The sequence below is a fragment of the Lampetra planeri genome, chromosome 46 (genome assembly GCF_965212315.1).
Source record: "Lampetra planeri chromosome 46, kcLamPlan1.2.h2, whole genome shotgun sequence".
Taxonomy (NCBI): domain Eukaryota; kingdom Metazoa; phylum Chordata; class Hyperoartia; order Petromyzontiformes; family Petromyzontidae; genus Lampetra; species Lampetra planeri.
The window spans coordinates 7,516,012-7,535,424 of NC_136152.1; the positions used below are offsets into that span (position 1 = coordinate 7,516,012).

A 19,413-nucleotide genomic window follows, 5' to 3' on the forward strand; every position below is an offset into this window, starting at 1 on the left:
CAAACTTAACATTCAATCACTGCATATGCAGTGATTGCATGTTGAATCACTGATGGTTTGGTCTCATGCTAAAGACAGCTGTGCTACCGCCATAATGAAACCTTTGAACCACTCAACCTACCACTGTGTAAGCCCCCCTCCCCCCCTCTACCAGTGTGAATGGGCGGCAAGGACAGGGCTTACGGTTCAACTTCTTAAAATCCATGGGCTTACCCGTGAGCTTGGAAGATGGGAAACTTCTTTCCGGTAACGCTGTCCAGCATTTCTTGCATGCCGCACACGCAGTACTCCATGACCATATACGTGCACGAGCCGTCAAGGGAGCAATGCAATCCAGAATCCAGTCGCCGCGCCTTTACAGGTTACAGAGTCGAGCATCGGAGCGGCGCCCCAGGGGCCAGCAATGAATGGGAAGACAGACGGTGGGATACTGCAAGATCAAGACTTGGTAGGGCAGCTACAGGATCTACCATGAAAAATAAACGCTCTCTAAGCATATTTATAATCGTTAAACTTTTTTAACGTGGGCGATATTGAATCAGTCCCTCCAGAAAAACGCGATTATGCGATCGCATGATTCCACGCAAAATCAGCCAAAGTCCGCATATTTATGCGGGGGACGCGTTTTTTCAAATACGCCGCACTTTCGCCGCATAAATTGCAGATTTCCGCGCGCAAAATATGCAGGCTTGCATGATTTCATAATCCCCGCATTTTCGTTGCAAAAAGTCACATATATCTTAGCAGAAAGTTGAAAAATGTTGCGTTTACTTCACACAAGCGCAGCCATTTCCCCTGTTGCCATGGGAACGTTATGAAGTGACGTCACTCATTACGCGACATCATTGAAAAGCTGCAAACCCCGCGATGCCAATGAAACCATGATGAAGCCCGCAAATCTTTCTCATTTGCCAACAAACATAAGCGCAAAAGACCGCGCAAAGCAGTTGTAAGATTGCACTTTTTTGTTAGTAGTATGTAAATTTACATTACTGTAAGACTGTACTGTTACTGTATTGCTTACGTTACTGTGCACTGAAAACACTTATTTTAACAGAAGATGTCTGTTTTGTATAGCTACCTCTGTAAAACAGGAAGCACACATTTTATTTTTTAATATTTTATTTATTCATTTTTACAGAATTTGTAGCATATTCATTTTGTAAAGCTACAGAACTTGTTCGACTCAATGTTTTGTAAGTTTGAGCCATCTGTTTGTTAAGGTCTGAAATAAAACAAGATGAGAACTTAAATATTCCCAGCACTTTCTGTGATGTAGTATGCTTGCTTATCATAGGAAGTAATAAGAAATGACTCTTTACATTAAAGTAGTAGCCTAGTGAATAGGGTGTTGGGGGAATCAATTTTTTTTCTCTTTTTCATCAAACCGCAGTTTTTGCAAGTTCCCGCAGTTTTTGCAAGTTCCCGCAATTTTTGCAAGTTCCCGCAATTTAATCGCATAAAATTGCATAAATATCCCGAATATTCCATCGCATTTTTTAAGAAAACGTGCCGCATAATCAACGATTTTTGCCCGCAACAATCACCAAAAAACTCCGCGTTTTTCTGGAGGGACTGTTGAATGTGTAGTAAATGCATACACGTTCCGTGGACAAAGGAGTTTCCTAACTATTTAAGAATAAAGAAGTCCAGTGGTTTGCATAACAGGCATTCAAAAACTAAAGCGATGGCAATGTATGACTGTGTAAGTAGCATTTTGTGATGACTTGATTCTACAATCTAAAGTAGGGTGGTTGTGGTGCTTTCACTTCCTGAAGGTAGAACTTTAAGGGGAACCAGCTGTGACCAAGATTGTAGCAGAGGGAAAGTTTGTAGTGCCCACGCATCGCTGCTGATAGGATAGGAAGGAGCCAGTGGCAAGAGACAGAGAGGATGGGAGGATAGGAGGGAGCAGTGACAGGAGACAGGGTGTATGGGAGGGAGGCAGTATTCTAAAGGGCACAGCTACTTAGGAACAGGAAACGGAGGTTGGATTAACTTAACATAAAGACCTTTTCCTCAATTCCCTTTGTAGTGACATGAATAGAACGTCCCCTGTTATCATCCTTTAAACCCTTATTACAATGAACCTCTCAACAGACAGAATACAATCAACAATAATACTACATCTCCTCCTGGAAAGACAATTGTGAGCACTTTCAGAACAATAATAATAATCAATTTTTCAGAAGAGACCTCAAATAAATAATTAAAATAGGACACGTTTCAAGATTTAGTTTTGGATAAATTATGGGATCAAATGGCCTATTGTTTAAAAATATATCAAGATCTTGTCCACTTTACAAGCAGTGTGCTACTGTGGTAATTTCTTGTAGCACTTATTAGTTTGTCGATTGCGACAGAAACCAAACTGTCGCAAACAATTTCAGTGGCCAGAGCACTGACCGCTGGTGCGCTCTTCTCCACCCAAGCTGAATGCAGTTCTACACTATTCCTGTTTTTAGAGGAGGCAACCCAAACGGCTGTTATCTCATGGATAGGTAAACTGGCTCCACTTAAGTGTACGTATGCCAGGCTGTCTGACACCGATTTCAACCTTTGTCAGTGAGAAAAGCAACATTTAAATTCAAAGTCACAAGTCATTTTCATGCTGTCACCGCCATTCGTTTGAGCACGTCACTGCAGCGTCATCGTTGTCGGCAGTTCCTCAGGGTTTGAGGATGACGTCCATCAGGTTTGGCGGTGGCTGAGGAGTCCAATCCTGGATCCGCAAATCTTTGGGCATTGTGGGCACCACGCGGTCCCAGGTGGAAGTGGGATCCGCAGTGCCGGATTGGCTGCAGCGACATCGCTATGACACTATGACGGCATGCCTAACCTTGCCTTTAAATACTTTTTTTTCTCATTTAGCAAAGCTTCAAACTTATGTCGGCTGGCCCAGGACACACAGGCTATACGTGAGTGTGCGTAGGCTGAGAAGACCGCTTCGCTCCTTGTTCTGTTATGGCCTACTTTAAACCGTGCCTCTCACACAAAAACAGCCGGCTAGGGACATCTCGAGTCAGGATGGTGAGCAAGTGTTGGCACGCTTCTTAAATAAAATATTGAAATGTTGCATCACTTATTGGTATCATTGAGACAGTGATGGGAATTCCACATCTCTATATCTGGGACCAGTCAAGTGCTCTGCCAAAGCAGCACATGCATAATATTAAAGCAAAACGTGTATTTACATTCATGTAAAGCCTGTTAAATACTGATATGCACAAAATTATTGAAAGTGCTTTTTTAATAATGTTTGTATGGAACTTACACGTAAATTCTAATGCAAAAAGAACACATTTCAATGCATGAACAAGTCTAAACAATACTGGGTTTTGGTCCTGACATGAAACCTGGTTTTCCCATATTAACTTCCTGGGTGCCTGGCATAGGGGATGGTGATGCTGCTGCGTTGGCAGTGGTGCACAAGCACACATAACAGCAACAAAAACTGGCAGTCATCAATAACACTGCACTAAAAAGAAGTATGTGAAAGGCAATGTTTCAGAAAATGGCCCTTCCTCAGAGCACGCATTAAACAATATATTAAACAGACGACGAGCATGGGGAACGATGAAAGGACGTTGCGAGTACAACCTTGCAAGTGGTGTTTGTGAAGGGGGAAAAAAACACACGCAATGCACGGCTAAAAATGGACACCGGGCGCAAGGTGAGGGGAGAGCGCGAAGGGATCGTGGTTGTGAGAAACTGTACGTCAGTCTCAGCCCTTTGCGCATGCTGCGGAGACACCCCAGGCCATACACCAAGAGGCGGCTCCCTTCTTTGGCAGTACACTTTTGCTGAAATTAACATGGGCGTTCGTTCAAAATGATCAGAAACACTGGGGAGATGAAGACGTATTTTAGAAATTATATGTGAATAAAATCATCAAATGCATAATTTTTTTTACAATTAAAAATCCAGAAATCTCACGATGTGGTAGGGAATGGCTATGAAATATAAACCATAGCCCTAGTGAGGAGCATACCTTCATGCTCTGAACCGTCATGTCAGTCATCTCATACGGTGAAGTGAACCAACAAGAAAAAGTGTTCACACTGCGTTGGCAGTGCTACATAAGCACAAATAACTAAGACTCCGCACATTCGTCCATAACATTCTTCTGATGATTGGATAATGGCCTTTCTTCGTAGCAGAGATACCATAGCCTATCTCTGCTATCAAGGGGGCCCGGTGCCATAGACGTCAATTAATATATTTATATAATATTATATACACCAATATGTCCTTTTACGGCATTGCTATTGACGAGCGTGTTGATATAGTGAACTACATGGGCGTCTATTGTCCTTTATCCATCCAATGCTGCACGAGGGCCTGTGCATGCGGTGTGGATCGTGGAAGATATTTGGCCATGCTGTACTTCAGCACGCCGGTCATGTATGTATGTTTATTGAACTTCTTTCGCACGGTACATAGCCAACCATGCTAATCGGAGGTGGTCAGTGTGGGTTGCAGAAAGTGGGAAGCACAGACATGGGGAACGCAGTATAGAACGGCAAGACCTCACTTAACGCGTGCTCACATGAAGCATGTTCACTTGCATGCAGTTCCTCTACCAGGGAAGACTTTTCGTACAATGCGGACTGCGCACTGTTGTAATGCAGTGTCTGTCTGAGCGGTCGACAACCAGAGTACGCATACCCTCATCCCAGTTCTTTTGTCTGCCATGGGATTACTGCAGGCTGTTTTTATAGAGCAACTTCGATTCAAATCTGCATTGTTTTTATTTATGCCTTGTCACGAATACATACAAGTAATTCCCCGTTTAATGTATTTCCTTTAATGCGCTACTTTTTAGATACACGTCTACCGTGTTAAACGAGGAATGACTGTACAAACGATGTTTGTGAATTGCCCTCTGATGCCAAGACCAAGGTCCGACAGAAGCCTACACAACAGTAGTTTATTATGAATGGCAATGTCTCATCAAACACGGACTGCTGCACCGGTGCACGGTGCAGCAGTCCATGGACAAAGTTGTGCTGAGATTGTGTTATTAATAACAGCGTGATAAAGTTGCTTTTGATAAATCTACCCCCGCCTATATGCCGAGCCATCTCAGAGCACTTTGCACGTGACAAGTGACTTGCAAAACATCTCTTCAACACATTTAAAAGGCCACCCCCAGTGGCAGCTGCCCGTGTGTGGCACAAGGTGGTTCAGAGCCTAGCCTGCAAGGCGGGCGTAAGTCTGCCAGTCGGGAGCGATGATTACTGCTGCGTGTAATCCCAATCGAGTCATTTGCAGGCAAATTTCGAATTTGTATTATTTGGACCGGGACACAATGGCCTTCTCATTACGTTTGATGTCGCGGGATTATTAAAGTCCACTTTGAGGTAGACGGCGCATCGTAGCAGAAGTAGTATTTCATGGTCAACAGACTGTTCTCCTACAACTCAGTATTTGCATTCCTGAAGAACACTGCATTTTGCAAGAAATCGTGTTATAATAAATCTATAATATAGGGTAAATTCCGCGATAACACGTGAGAAGAATACACAGGCTGAACAAAGACTGAGGCGCCTAAGTAACATCTCAAAGCATCCAGCAGCATCCTAGTGCCTTGTGTGATACGCCGAGGCTGCCGTACAGCTGCTTATTCCTACTGACGCGACATAGTTCCGTTCACTCGATCGCGTAAAAAAAAAAAACTGTGTTCCATAATATATTCATCACGTTACACATCCAATTCGCGTTATGAAAACGCGTTATAGTAGAACTGACTGTACACACCAACATAGTAATAATCAGGGCAGCCTGCCTCATGGGCCGCTGGTCCACGCTATCATCTGGGGAATGACACTGGGGCATGAATCGTGAAGCCATGACGCCGTAGCGATAGCGCGTGCCGCTCGGGCCGGCGAGAGAAAGGATATATCTTTTGTTTCTCTTCGTTGTAGAGGACGTCAACGAGCGAGATGACGTTTTTATGCTTCAACCTCTTGAGTAGCTGAATCTCCCTAGAAGGAAACAAACAAACGCACAACAGAGTTAATTATATCACGTAAAAAAAATACAGGGAATCATGCCCGATGATTGTGGCTGTGCACCACCGTCAACGCAGCGTCATCAAACAATTTGTTGAGTTGACCAACATTTTAAACAACCTGTTGCCGAATAAACAACACCGTCAATAAGTCAAATGTGTGTCCCTGCTCAAATAAATCTGGTGACCCTGAAAAAGAGGTAAACACTCCACATTGCCATGACAGGGGTCAGTCATTACATACAAACAACCAGCTCCGACGTCCAACAACATGCATTCAACACGCATTCAACACGCATCCTTAGAGTTGAACATCAAATGCCACAGGCTCAGAGGCAGACTAAGGCACCTTTGGGACTCTCAGTACTCAATGTTAATGGTAATAGAATCACACAAAGGCCCCTTTAGAATTCTTAGAGTTCAGGGTTCAATTGCTCGTCAAGCGCTCAGATCACAGAACCAGCCCTCAGCATAAACGAGGATAAATTATCATGTAATCAAGTGGTGCAATTATTCTTCATTCATCTCATGCTATAACGGATTTATTTAAGAATTATTATAATGTGAGTTTATTAAAATACAGCCATAGAAAGTAATGAATACTAGTGTAAGGATATTAAGGCTGCAATGCCTGTTTTGCATATGCATGTCATTAAAGTTGAATAACAGTTCGTAGGGACCTCACTTGAATGTCTTCATTAATTCTGCAGTTTTATTACCCACAGAAATAGAGGAAAAAATAACAGCAGGCAACAATCCAGCACCTACGCTGCTCACTGGAAGGTAGAGCTAATCTGCCCTCTACTGACCGCAGGAACATAGTGTGTGGTCGAATATCCGTGCAGTGTTATCCATGCAGTGAATATCCATGCAATATCCATGCAGTTTTTCAACGGTCCCCAACCTGGGGGGGGGGGGGTACGCGTGACGTCTCTAGGGGAAAGAAAGACCAATCACGCAATGCCGGCAGTCACGTGGGTATAGCCATGTGGGTTACGCTGAGCAGCCGCAAAGCTACTCAAAATACATCGAAGAAAGAAAACGGCAAAATCTCCGGCCAAAACTATTTTCACGTGGTGATTAAGCTGTGCAAGGCAGGAGGAAGTGTCTGTATATACTGTACTCGAGCAATTTAAAAACTATACACTAATCTGTTGTATTCAATTTGATAAATCCATGCTATTTCAAAGCTCGTTTTTAATTAAACAGTGGAAGTACTAAGCGTTCTAAAGTATTATTATTAGGAGACAACCTAACCAAAGTGATATGATTTTTTTTGCAATCATTGGTGGCGATACCAACAACTTACAGCACTTGTGAAGCCAGTTTAAATAAGGGTCACTACCCAGATTCGGATTCGGGATCTCAACGATGTCCGCTTAGTTCTCTGATCTCAAAGCCACCTGGTAACTTTTAATTTCAACAATGTTAATTCATTTGCCTTTTAAAACAACCCTCAACAAATTACATGCCACCTGTGGTAATGGCACCAGACGTGGGGAGGGGGGGGGAGAATCTGGTTCAGTGCTTGACGATGAAAAGAGTCACAGTTGTGGTTACCAAACACCATTCTGCATCTTGGTGATGCAGAATGTGGCAGTGACATTGTCTGGAGGCTGCACGTCCGTACGCTTGTTTTAAAGGTTTGAGGTCCAATCCAGCAGGCGACCCTGGTTATTACTGCAGATGTATTAACCTGCTGCTGAGTGGAACGTTAAAGATCCACCCCGCCCCCCTCCTGATGCCTTTCAAAGCGAGAGGGACATCGAGTGCCTGCGTCATCGTCAACATTTGCCACATTACAAAATGACCAGCAAGTTACTTGATTGAAATTACACGTAATTCCGTCGGCCCAGACTGGCAGACTAATGCCCGCTTGCAGGTCGGGTGCTGAGGCACCCTGTGCCACACAGGGAGAGCTGCCACTAGTGGTGCCCTTTTAAACGTGTTGAAGAGATCTTTTGCAAGTCACTTGTCGCGTGCAAAGTGCTCTGAAATGGCTCGGCATATAGGCGGGGGTAGATTTATCAAAAGCAACTCTATCACGCTGTTATTAATAACACAATCTCAGCACAACTTTGTCCATGGACTGCTGGGCTGTAAGCGGCTCAGCGCGTGTAATGCGCTGGGAAATGCTCCGCAGTTAAGGGCGCGAACTCCAAAACAATATTATTATTGCTTTCCTGCCAGCCGTTTGCTGAAAGATGGGGAGAGGTTATATATTTCAAAAAATTTAATCATGCCTGGATGTGAAATTTCGTGATCCAAATTTAGTTTATTTCGGATTTTATGTATGTATGTTGAACTTCTTTCACACCGTATATAACCAACCGTGCTAATCGGAGGTGCGGGAAATGACGTACATTTCGTCACTTCCGTGATTTTCTGGCAAAAGTAGTGCCCCATTGTATGAGGGAATGTCCCTGTCGTTTGCACGAACACAAGCTAAACTATTTACATATTGTGAAATATCAAAACATTTGAAAACAATTTCAAATTTGTCCTTTGAAATCCGAAAGCTGAATTTGCCTTATTTGAAGCTCATTCCTATGAACAGTAATATCTGGCTGTTTGCGGTCTTACCATCTTGTTTGTCAGCTCTGTGAACAGATCAAACGGGGACGCTGATTGCATCTGAATAACAGAACCAGCCTGCACTGGCTGCCCCTTGTTGTAGCTGCACCCGTCGTGTGCTGTAGCCACACGTTCTGCATAACACCGATTCTGTTTCCCTGGCATGCAGTACAGCAACACACATCCTAAGTCTGAATGTCATAATTTTGTAGTTAACTTATATTATATTAAACTACACTATACACTGTTTTTTTATTTTACCAGGTAAGGGTCACTGAGCTATATAGCTCTTTTACAGAAGCGACCTGGCCACAAATGATAGGTCAATGGAGTGGCTTATCACGTGGAAATATATAGCGGAAGCCAAATACTCAAAGCGCATGTTTCTACATGTGGAGAGAAAAACTGGAGGACCCGGAGAAAAATCCACGCGACTCCAACTAACTTTTCCAAAATCGCACCTTGAAGCCATTCTCTCTAAAGCTGATTTTAATTAAAAACCATTATCTGTTATGAATGCAAGTGAATGCAACAGCGTTTAAGTTTTATAACCATGTTTGAACATTTAACGAATTTTATACCTAGTTGAACACTCGATTCTAAAATCAATTTACTTTGAATGCAAAATGCTATTTCACCTGAGTTACACTGAACACTCATCCACCTACGAATGTTTATAATTTATTATTATTTCTGTTTACCCAGCAAAGCCTCACGGCGGCTGAAGACTTTTTGCCAGGAGGGTCCTTTCAAGTTTTCGCAGTAGGGGGCAATATTGCTGTGATCCCAATTTAGTAATTTGCAGATAACTTTTCCACATTAGGATGTTTGGCCAATACCAGTTACATCACTAAATCGACTTCTCTAATCGATCAGACCAAGCAGAGCTACCTAAAATCCACAAAGTAGGTACCCCGCTCCGTCCTATCATCTCCACCATTAACTCACCCACCTACAAACTGGCCCGATTTCTGTCTGAGACCCTGCTTCCTTTCACGGGCAAGTCCACCTCGGCTGCACTTAACTCAGCTCACTTGGTTTCTCTAATCAAGGACATCTCACTGTCTTTGAATGATTTGCTTGTCAGTTTCGATGTAATCTCTCTGTTCACCAATGTACCTGTACTTGACACCATTGCAATCATTGAAGACTTGGTCCAACAAGGACTGAATCCAGATGTAGCAACTTTGGTAAGGCACTGTCTTACCAACACATACTTCACCTGGAATGGTACATTCTACAATCAAAATGAGGGTACCCCAATGGGTTCTCCCTTATCGCCAGTGGTAGCGAATGTTTTCATGGAGAAATGCCATCCAGACATCCACCCTACGTCCTTCCTTGTGGAAGAGATACGTAGATGACACGCTCGTCATCTGGCCACATGGCCTGCCAGCACTGAACCAATTTCTCAACCACATCAATTCCATACACCCGTCTATCAATTTCACCATGGAAGTGGAAAAGGATGGCAAGCTTCCATTCCTGGATGTTTTGATCGAGAAGAGACCTGATGGCTTGTTGGGACATTCGGTCTACAGGAAAGCCACCCACACGCATGCCTATCTAAAGCCTGACTCCCACCACCATCCAGCCCAGAAGAATTCCCTCATCAAAACACTACACCGTTGCATCTCCGACCAGCACCACCTAGCTAGTGAGTTGGAGCACGTACACCAAGCCCTCAGGATGAACGGATACTCGGACCGTACAATCCGCAAAGCTGCCTCCCCAGCCATGGGGAGACAACCTTCTTCTAAGGATCCAACCAAAACCATCACTTTTCCATACATGGCAGGGGTTACCAAAAATATTTCCAAAATCTTCAACAAACACAAGATCCAGGTTCGTTTCAACACAGTACACAAAATCCGTGATTTAATCCCATCTGTAAAGGATGTGATTCCTGACATGCAATACCCTGGTGTCTACAAACTAAGTTGTGGCTGCGGCAGCAGTTACATTGGAGAAACGAAACGACATGTCTCGGACCGCGTTCGTGAACACAAGGCGGATCTGAAACACAGTAGGACAAATACCTTTGCCATTGCCGATCATTGTTTTAGCGCTGTGGGCTCACACGGAGGTACTCTGCAAACCTACCGGCTACCTTCAGAGATTTGTTCATGAAGCCATACAGATATATAAACACAGAAACAACTTCAACCGAGAAGATGGGTCAAACTGAGCAATCATTGGAAGGACGTTATTAACCAGGTAAAGTCTTAACTGACTATGATGTTTCCATCCTACCTGCCTATGTCAGCTGTTATTTCCGACTCTCTGTCTCTCTCTCTCTATGCCTCTCTCTTAGATCATGCTCACATGTCCTTTGCAGTGCACTCTCATGCTCTCATATCCTTTGGATTGCACTCTCATACTCACATGCCCTTTGGATTGCACTCGTTGGGTTGCACTCCCTCGTCGACGAGGCCGCTCTCCTCCTTTTCTGCAGTTACATGCTAATTTCTCACATTGACATCACTAGCCCCGGCCACTTCTTTATGACCCTTGGGCTACACCCATTTCCAATATTTTAAAACAGTCTGCCTCAGCAGCAGACCATGCTTTCCCACCTGATGACGGACACTTGTGTTGCGCCCGAAACGTCGTGATTTATTTTATACCTATGTGACTTCACCGAAAGAACCAAAGAGTATTGTGAGAATATTTTTTTTTAGCACCCCCCTGCTGTTGGACCAAGCCTTGGTACATGGTACATGACAATGTCAATATCACCGCAGGGGTTGGGGGTTGCTCCCAACCAGCACTTCTACATGTGCTACTTCAGATCCAAGAAAGGTCAGTCGCCAAAAATATACAGCGCCTTTCAAGCGCAGCGTCAGGATGCACAGCTGTGCTCCCCATAAGGGCACAGGGCTAACGAGAGGTCAGCGCCGTTGCAAACGCGACCTTCATGTGGTGGATACCGGCCACGGGAATTGCGCACACAGGCAACGTGTGCCCGCTTGCGATACGCCGTCGCAACTCGAACACAACAGACCAGGTGGCTCGGTGGCTTTGAGGTCTTGATGCGTACATGCAAGTCACAACAGACAACGCTGCTTACGCATCTTAAATATTACCAGCACAGTCGTAGGCCTATACACACAGGGTTCACTTTTCCATTTAAACTCCCTCCACCCTCTAAAATACCTCATTAGGCTTGTCCACCATCCCATCACTGGGTTTGTATACTCGTGGATATTTTGACAATGTTAAACGATAATTTAGACTGGCTTCTACCGGAGATACTTTAACCAGGTTCTCAATCGTAAGTGAGTGTTGTCATCTTAACAGGCAGTGCTGTGGTTAGTACCTAACTCCAATAGAAAGGTAGTGAGCTCAAAGCCGGATTCGGAGTCAACTAATCCGGCTTCATCTAATGTTCAAGAAACCTAGCTCTGCGGATGAGATTCAGTAAGTAAAAAAGTTCCTGGTTTTCCTACTCATACAAATAATACTATGGGACAATGGTCCGGAAGGTACTGAGGATGATGGACAAAATGTTATGTAGAAAGATGATTTTTATCTAAGTGTGTTAGTTATTTAATACACAGCATTTAAAAGACATGTATGAAACCCCTCAAAACACATCATGAAATTGCAATGTCCTGTGGTTGCGAGAAAAAAACACGTAATATCTCTCTTTTGGGGTCCTTGATGTGACGATGTGAGCACCTGCTGTTTAAAGGGCATTTCCCAACCTGATTACTAAACTTCTAAAAAAATCACAACATTCCATAACGGTCAAGCGATCAAAGGCATTGCTGTTGATGTCCCCACACCTCGCCATCGTTTCCTCCGATCACACATCAGGCCACGACATGGTGACAGTAACTGCTCCTCTCTCAGTGTCAATGGATGGCACTGGCCAACAAATGGTTCCTCATCTGCCTGTCAGAGAGAGATAGCAAGACCTTTCACACAACACCTCAGGGTGCATTCTTGAATTTAGGATTGATACAAAAAAATCTGAATGCTGGAGCTAGATATGACATTTTGGATTGACCTGCCAGTTTTATGTCACAGGAATTTACATTACTTAAAATTCGTCACTTCCCTGCTTTTTCCACCAAAAGTGGCATCACGTGGCATTGGGTGGCATGACTTGTCAAAAAGAAGACACTTTAAATTAACAAAGTAAAAATGATTTGAAAATCCAAAAAGTTTAATCCCAAACTGATCCCTACCGTCTACAAATGATGTGGATGAGGGGAGCTGCATTCAGGCATTCATATACTTGGGATGCATTGAATTTCTGAAACCAATTAATTGGAAATCAAGTGCTTTACAACAGCACTATCTACACATCTAGTGCCATTAAAGTTGATTTGGATGTAAGTTTTGTTGATTATTTTATTTACTTTTACTTATTTATCCAGCCAAAGTCCAATGACTTTTTCAAGAAGCATCCTGCATTGGGATGTTTGAGCAATACCAGTTATTGGTATTCATGAAGCCATCCAGATATATAAACACAGACACAATTTCAACCGAGAAGATGGGTACAAACTGAGCAATCATTGGAAGGACGGTATTAACCTTTAGGTCATAACTGGCTGTGATGTTCCCTCCCTACCTACCGATATTAGCAGTTATTTTCGACTCTCTGAGTTACATTCACTAACACAGCCACCGTTAGCTATGTTAGTAAATGGCGGCTTGCCATCCTTTTCCACCTCCATGTGACGATGTTCCTTTCCGAGCTCTCTCCGAGCTTACATTTCCAAGCATATTTCTTACATTGACATGCTACTCTCTCACAATACAATGGCCACCCCCACAGCTTCGTTTATTAAGATTTCTTCGATCTTACATTTACATGCAAATTTCATCTCTAGCCCCGTCACTGACCCTTGGGCTACACCCATCTCAAACCTTTATAACTCCCCGCCTCAGCAGCGCTCCCACCATATATTCTCAGCAGCTCTCCCGCTATATTGTCCACCTGATGACGATTGCTTGCGTTGCGATCGAAATGTCGTGATATTGTTATTACTTTTCAAATTTGTATTATTTGTTTTATCTACGTGGCTTCACCGAAAGACCCAAAGAATATAAATACCAGTTATATTTAACGTTTTTTTTGCCATGTGAGGAAACTAGTGAACCTGAAATAAACCGATGCAGAACAGAGGGAGAGCATACAAACTTGACACAGATAGGTGGCGGATTCGGAAATTTAAACCAGGCCCCTTCTTGCTGAGGTACAAGTGGTTTTCCACTGCACTGCCACCCTACAGCCGAGGCTATAACAACACCACTACAGGAACATGTACAAATGTTACCACAACACTGCCACCCTACAGCCTAGGCTATAACAACACCACTAAAGGAACATGTACAAGTATTACTACTGCACTGCCACCCTACAGCCTAGGCTATAACAACACCACTACAGGAACATGTACTTTGTAAGTAAAAAAAATCGCAACTTAGCCCAGTGCTGCACATAAATACAACGCTTGTCCAAATCTGAACACTGGACCTTTACATTTCTGCTGTAAATATTTTTCAAGCGACCGCATATTATTCACCCTTGTACAAAGTCACCCAATTGCTAAACACAACAACCCATCGCCCATGTACGATCGTGTAGCCTGGCTGTGAGCCAAGTCGGGTAAGGCTCTGAGACCACATGGCCAATTTTTCACAATTAGTGGCTTGAACCCCAGCTCCATGAGACCGTGTTTCACAACGTTTTGCAAACAGCGTAACAAACTCGCACAGTCTTCGCCGTGTTGTTAACGGACGGTAACCCTTGGCATAAATTCACTGTTTTTATTACAACTAGCACCAGCTTTAACCAATTAAACCCAAAGCACATGTCCCATGTCTCTGTGAGTGGTAGTGTTTGGATGCACCAGCAGTGGAGCCAAGCCAGGCCAAGTTGTGTCTCCGCCAACCCTGTGGCCTTGCCCCGTCCCATCCGCTTTCAGCCTGGCCAGCGTGCCCAAGCTATTTCCTTTTTCAGATCATCCCCCGACAAAATCAATTATTAGCCATTCACCAAGTGTGGGAACACACTGCTGTAATACTCAGATCTTTAGGACAGTTGGTGGTGTGTTATCCCACCGAGGTGTCTGTAGAAGGCAGCATAAGCAATTTCCAGACCTGTTTGTGCAGATTGTTTTAATGTTATCCCATCATCTTTATCTGGTTACTGTCTCACAGAAAGCTCCATGAAGCATTGAGGCCAAATCAAGGTAAAACATATAAGTTCTTCCACACATTGAACACCTTCCGGATGCACTCCACTTTCTATCCAAGGAAAAGTATAAGAAATGTAATAGACTTTCTGAAAACTGTCTCGTTTTTCACGGTTGTGCTGTATAGCTTTCCGGCGTGTTTTCAAGGTTGTATAGTGTGTTGTTCGGCACTATGTCAGATTCTTACTCCGCGTGCTGAAAGCTGGCTCAGGAAATTATGCTTCCGTCATTCGGTTCCTGAAGAAGCTCCCTGCACATGGAGCAAAACGTCGGACATCATCCTGAACAATGCGTGGCATAACCCTAAAACAAATCGGAGAGCTATGCTCTTCTGAAAAGTCTTCAAACTCTATTAAGGCTCTCCTGGAATACAGTGATGACTCTACAGAGTAATTTCCACGCGATAGGCCACTTTGTTGAGCTTTCATTTGTGCACATGTCGTTTCTGAAAAGAGCTATATAGCTCAGTGGGCCTTATCTGGTAAAATAAAACATAGCTTAAAAAATAGTAACTGCTGATTCAGGGCCTCGGCGGGAGATGAGCACCACGTGATGTTTTAACTTGATGTGGCATCACTGCTCCATGGAGTTAAACCAGATAATGTTTCCTTCTGTTGAAAGACAGAAGCAGCACAATGGGTATGTATGCCTGTGCTTTACAGCTGTTGGCACCACACAGAACATTTTTACAAGCTGCGTACCATGTCACAGCAATGTTTGTTGGCCCATTTCCATGAATGGTGCTTAAACAAGTCTGGATAACACCATCCATTTCATAACTGCACTGTCTACCTCAATGTTTCACTCAGCCAAGGTCAATCCACTGCAGGATGAAGGCCTCCCCAAGCCGCCACCACCACCTCTCACGATCCTGCGATTTAATATTCCAAAGAACACCTGCACTTGAATTCATTTAATTCCTCCATCTCCTTGATGGACGTCCGCTTAGACACATTCCATTCTTTGGTTACCACTTACTTATTATTTAACATTGTCCATCTCTTCTAGTGATGTGTCCTACCCAAGCCACACTTACTTTTATTAAGTTTGAATGAGGTAAATAACGTGCATATGTTCTCTAATCCATAACTTTATCTTCCTGTCTCTCAGATGATTGGCAAGCAATAATTTACAGCCCTTTGTCAATCTACTGCTGGATGAAGGCATCCCCTCACTTCGCTGGTTATGGGAGCTGTTTGACCATTCTTCATCACAATGATCAGAGCGGGTTGTTGAAGGGGACCGAGGACCGTTTCAGATATCACCGCTCGCTGTCGATGTCAAACTGGCCAGGAATCAAATTCAGGTCACCGGTTCGTAGCGCAGTGCTCTAAACGTTGCACCGCCACTCAAACCGGTGTGCACATGCATGTGATTTTTATTACGACAGGGTTTTCTTGTTGCTTTAGGAATTTGTTGTTGTAACTTTCCGTCCCCGCCCCTTGTGTTATCATTAAATTACATTTTCATTCTTTACCAGATTTATTGCTCCTTTTTCCTCCAGCGTTTGGAAAGCGGAACTTAATCATAAAAAGTAACACAGCAATGTCAAGTATTTCCTATACCTTTGTACTCCTGTCTTGTTGTTGTATTATTTGTTGTTGTGACTCTCCGACCCGCCCCTACTGGACATTTGTGAAAAAGAGCTTTATAGCTCATCGGATTCCTCCAGTATCAATATTCTGAATCTGAACACAGCAACGTGTCAAAAGAACAAAATGTTGAAACAGTGATACTGCCTGCTATGATATGGTTCGGATACACGATCATAAACAAAAATATGAAATGCGCACAGAAGCGTGAACTGAAGCACGCTTGTATTACTATTTAAACCAGGAAAAGAGAGGTCAATAACGCCTGCCATGGTGGAAGAAGATTAGACTAGATTGTGCCATGGGAAATACCCACAGTGCCTGTTCACAATTACCTTTGAGCACATGTAAGAAAATACCGAAAAGGTTTAACTTCCATCATTGTGATAATGAAACAAAACACTCTGGCCAGGGGCCTTGAGCCTGATTAATGTTTCTCAGTAGCAATTGTTAACTTAACAAGCCACTGGAGCTATGCAATTTCAAATCGAGATTAAAACGAATTTCTTTAGAACAGTTTTTTTGTGTTTATTTTGTTGTCCTTCACCCAGCACCTCTGATTAGCACGGTTGGCGACGCGTGATGCGAAAGAAGTTCACTATACATACATCAGCAGGGTATGTCCTCATAAACTAGTACCAATGGACACTCCGATGTTATGGGCAAGAGCAAACAACTCCCTAAAAACAGGTCAATCCCAGAAATTAAGAGTTGCAATAATTTGCCAATATAATAATAACCATCATCACGTAAATATCTTGTTTAAATAAAAAACTATTCTAACAATTTCACATTATATCGCGCGAGCCTAAAACAACAGACTTTGTGGCAGTAGAGCAATATAACGAGTCGCTTAATCCAGGAAAGCCTCAACGCGTCTCAAGGCTTTTTCAGGAAAGGCCTTTTCGGAATGTTGGCCAATGCTAAGAGTATTTGTGAAAACTTAACGAGTATCGCACGGATTAGAGGTCCATAAACACCACCCATATTAAACTTCTGATTATCCATGGGAATGCAATATTATTCTTACATACCTGTCAACCGCTTACCAGTGCCTACCTTATTACAGACCAAATCAGACCTTACTGGTCACCACATGCCCTTATACATCTCAACGTTCATCCTACAAAGTCCCATCACAAGAGAGAAACATAAACAAATGGACAAAAAAATGTGCCCGTATTGAAACGGCTGTATGCCGTATGGACCTGAGAAGTCAATTTCCCTGTACAACAATACGGGTAAACCATATGGGTAGACAGGTATGTTATTATTACTATAATACGCACATTCTCTCATCTGTAGCCCGGTCACACCCACAACACAGATCAGATGATTTTTATTTTACAGTAATACCGCAATATACGAAGCAGGTTCATTCCTGGGGACTCGTTCGTATGTTGAAACTTCGTACATTGACTACATTATAACATTAGGACGATGACGATGCATTCCCAGCATTCGTAACTTTCTATTTCATATAAGCGCTTCAAAACTGACCGTTTATATTGTAATATTGAAGATAATATTACACGTTATAATGTACAATATTAAAATAAATAATTAAAATTGGCTTCCATTAAATAAACATATTGAAGAAAAGTTATTGTATTCCTATTTATATAGTAACAGAGATCGATAAATGTATTATTTAGTGATTTCAGTGTTCATTTATTATTTTACTTCTTTTTCCAATTAAAATAAAGGTAATAAATCCAAAGATCGTTATACTGAAACTGAGTACATCAAATATTGGCATATATCAGGCGATGTATTACTGTATTTCAAGTTTTACATCAGTGGCTGTTGCAAAGAACAAACTCTCCAAACTGTGGGGGGTTTTTAAAAACAAAAATGCCCATAAAATGTGTTGCACGTGGGAACCTGTTTTTGGCTCAGAGTAAGAATCAGTGAATACCTCAGTGGGCTTTGCCGATTAAGATATGGATGTGGTTCAGTTTTTTTGTATGTGTTTTGGTGATTTGTTTACCTTCATAGTATTTGCACTACTATCGTGTTTTGTACTGTTTGTTATTGTAACGTTCATACTCGCCCCTACTGCACATCTGTGATGAAAGAGATTTATAGCTCATCGGATTCCTCCAGTATAAATACATATTCTGATTCTGAAATATTACAGGCCCTCTGCCAGTCCACTCACATATTTTAACGGGACGCAGCTCAAAGCAGCGTCTCCCGAATGTCTGCTCTTGCCACCCACCAAATTCGCGTTTCCACACGAGCCAACACTCCCCGTTCAAATACTAATAACGTTGTGTGACGTTGTGTGCATAACGTAATTAGTATTTAACTGACAATTAGTACATTTATCCCACAGTGATGTGAAGATACGCAATTCCAATTACATTTAGAAGGGACATGTACACAAATGCAAAAGCCTGCAATGGCGGAGCCAGGATTTTCAGGTAGGGGGGGCAACCCCTCCAGCAATGAAAAATGATAGGAGTTGTTAGTAAGAACTTGTCCCTTGCTTTTTATTCAACGCGTGCGGCGATGGCGCAGCCATCGATCGAGGGTCGAATTCAAACCATGTGTGATCGGCATCGCGCTCGCTGAAGGTGAATGCCTTCAGGGAAGTCGTGTACTATATATGCAACTGCGCACCATTCTGTGAGTCACTTATAACTGCTTTGCCGTCACTTATTGCCAATTATGGACTCAGACTATTGTCCTATCATCTCATAGAGTCCCTGGCACGTAATAATATGCTACACAGTGGCAGTAGGGGTCGCAAAATGCCGATTTATTACTAATAAACCCCAATGATCCGATCTAAATTAGGGATTTCGATCGGATAATTGGGGGGCACGTGCCACCCCACCCCCCCCACTGGCTCCACCAGTGGCAAGAGGTGTTCAGAAATTCTCTAGCCAGGTTAATGATATACTCGGTCAAAAACTATTTCAAATCTAAATAAAGACAGAAAAAATAAGTTTGCCAATGGATCAGACGTGTTTTTTTTAATTTACACCAGCATATCTTGTAGGAAAATGTATTGTTC

The 19,413-nt window shown here is 42.9% G+C and overlaps 1 protein-coding gene and 1 long non-coding RNA gene across 4 annotated transcripts in view; both read right to left on the reverse strand.

Annotated features, from left to right (window-relative positions):
• STK11 (serine/threonine kinase 11) overlaps positions 1-19,413 on the reverse strand; it is a 117,231-nt gene that overhangs the window by 87,986 nt on the left and 9,832 nt on the right. For all 3 annotated transcript variants that reach the window (XM_078615268.1, XM_078615269.1, XM_078615267.1), the window contains exons 2-3: positions 5,904-5,987; positions 214-303 (exon numbers count right to left, since the gene is read on the reverse strand). In XM_078615268.1, coding sequence (XP_078471394.1) covers positions 214-303; positions 5,904-5,987 — 174 coding nt within the window. The remainder of the gene's footprint in view (positions 1-213; positions 304-5,903; positions 5,988-19,413) is intronic.
• On the reverse strand, positions 1,105-5,896 carry LOC144733380 (uncharacterized). The gene is made up of 2 exons (XR_013588349.1): positions 3,456-5,896; positions 1,105-3,356 (listed from the first exon to the last, which is right to left on the reverse strand). It is a non-coding gene; the product is annotated as an uncharacterized LOC144733380 (long non-coding RNA).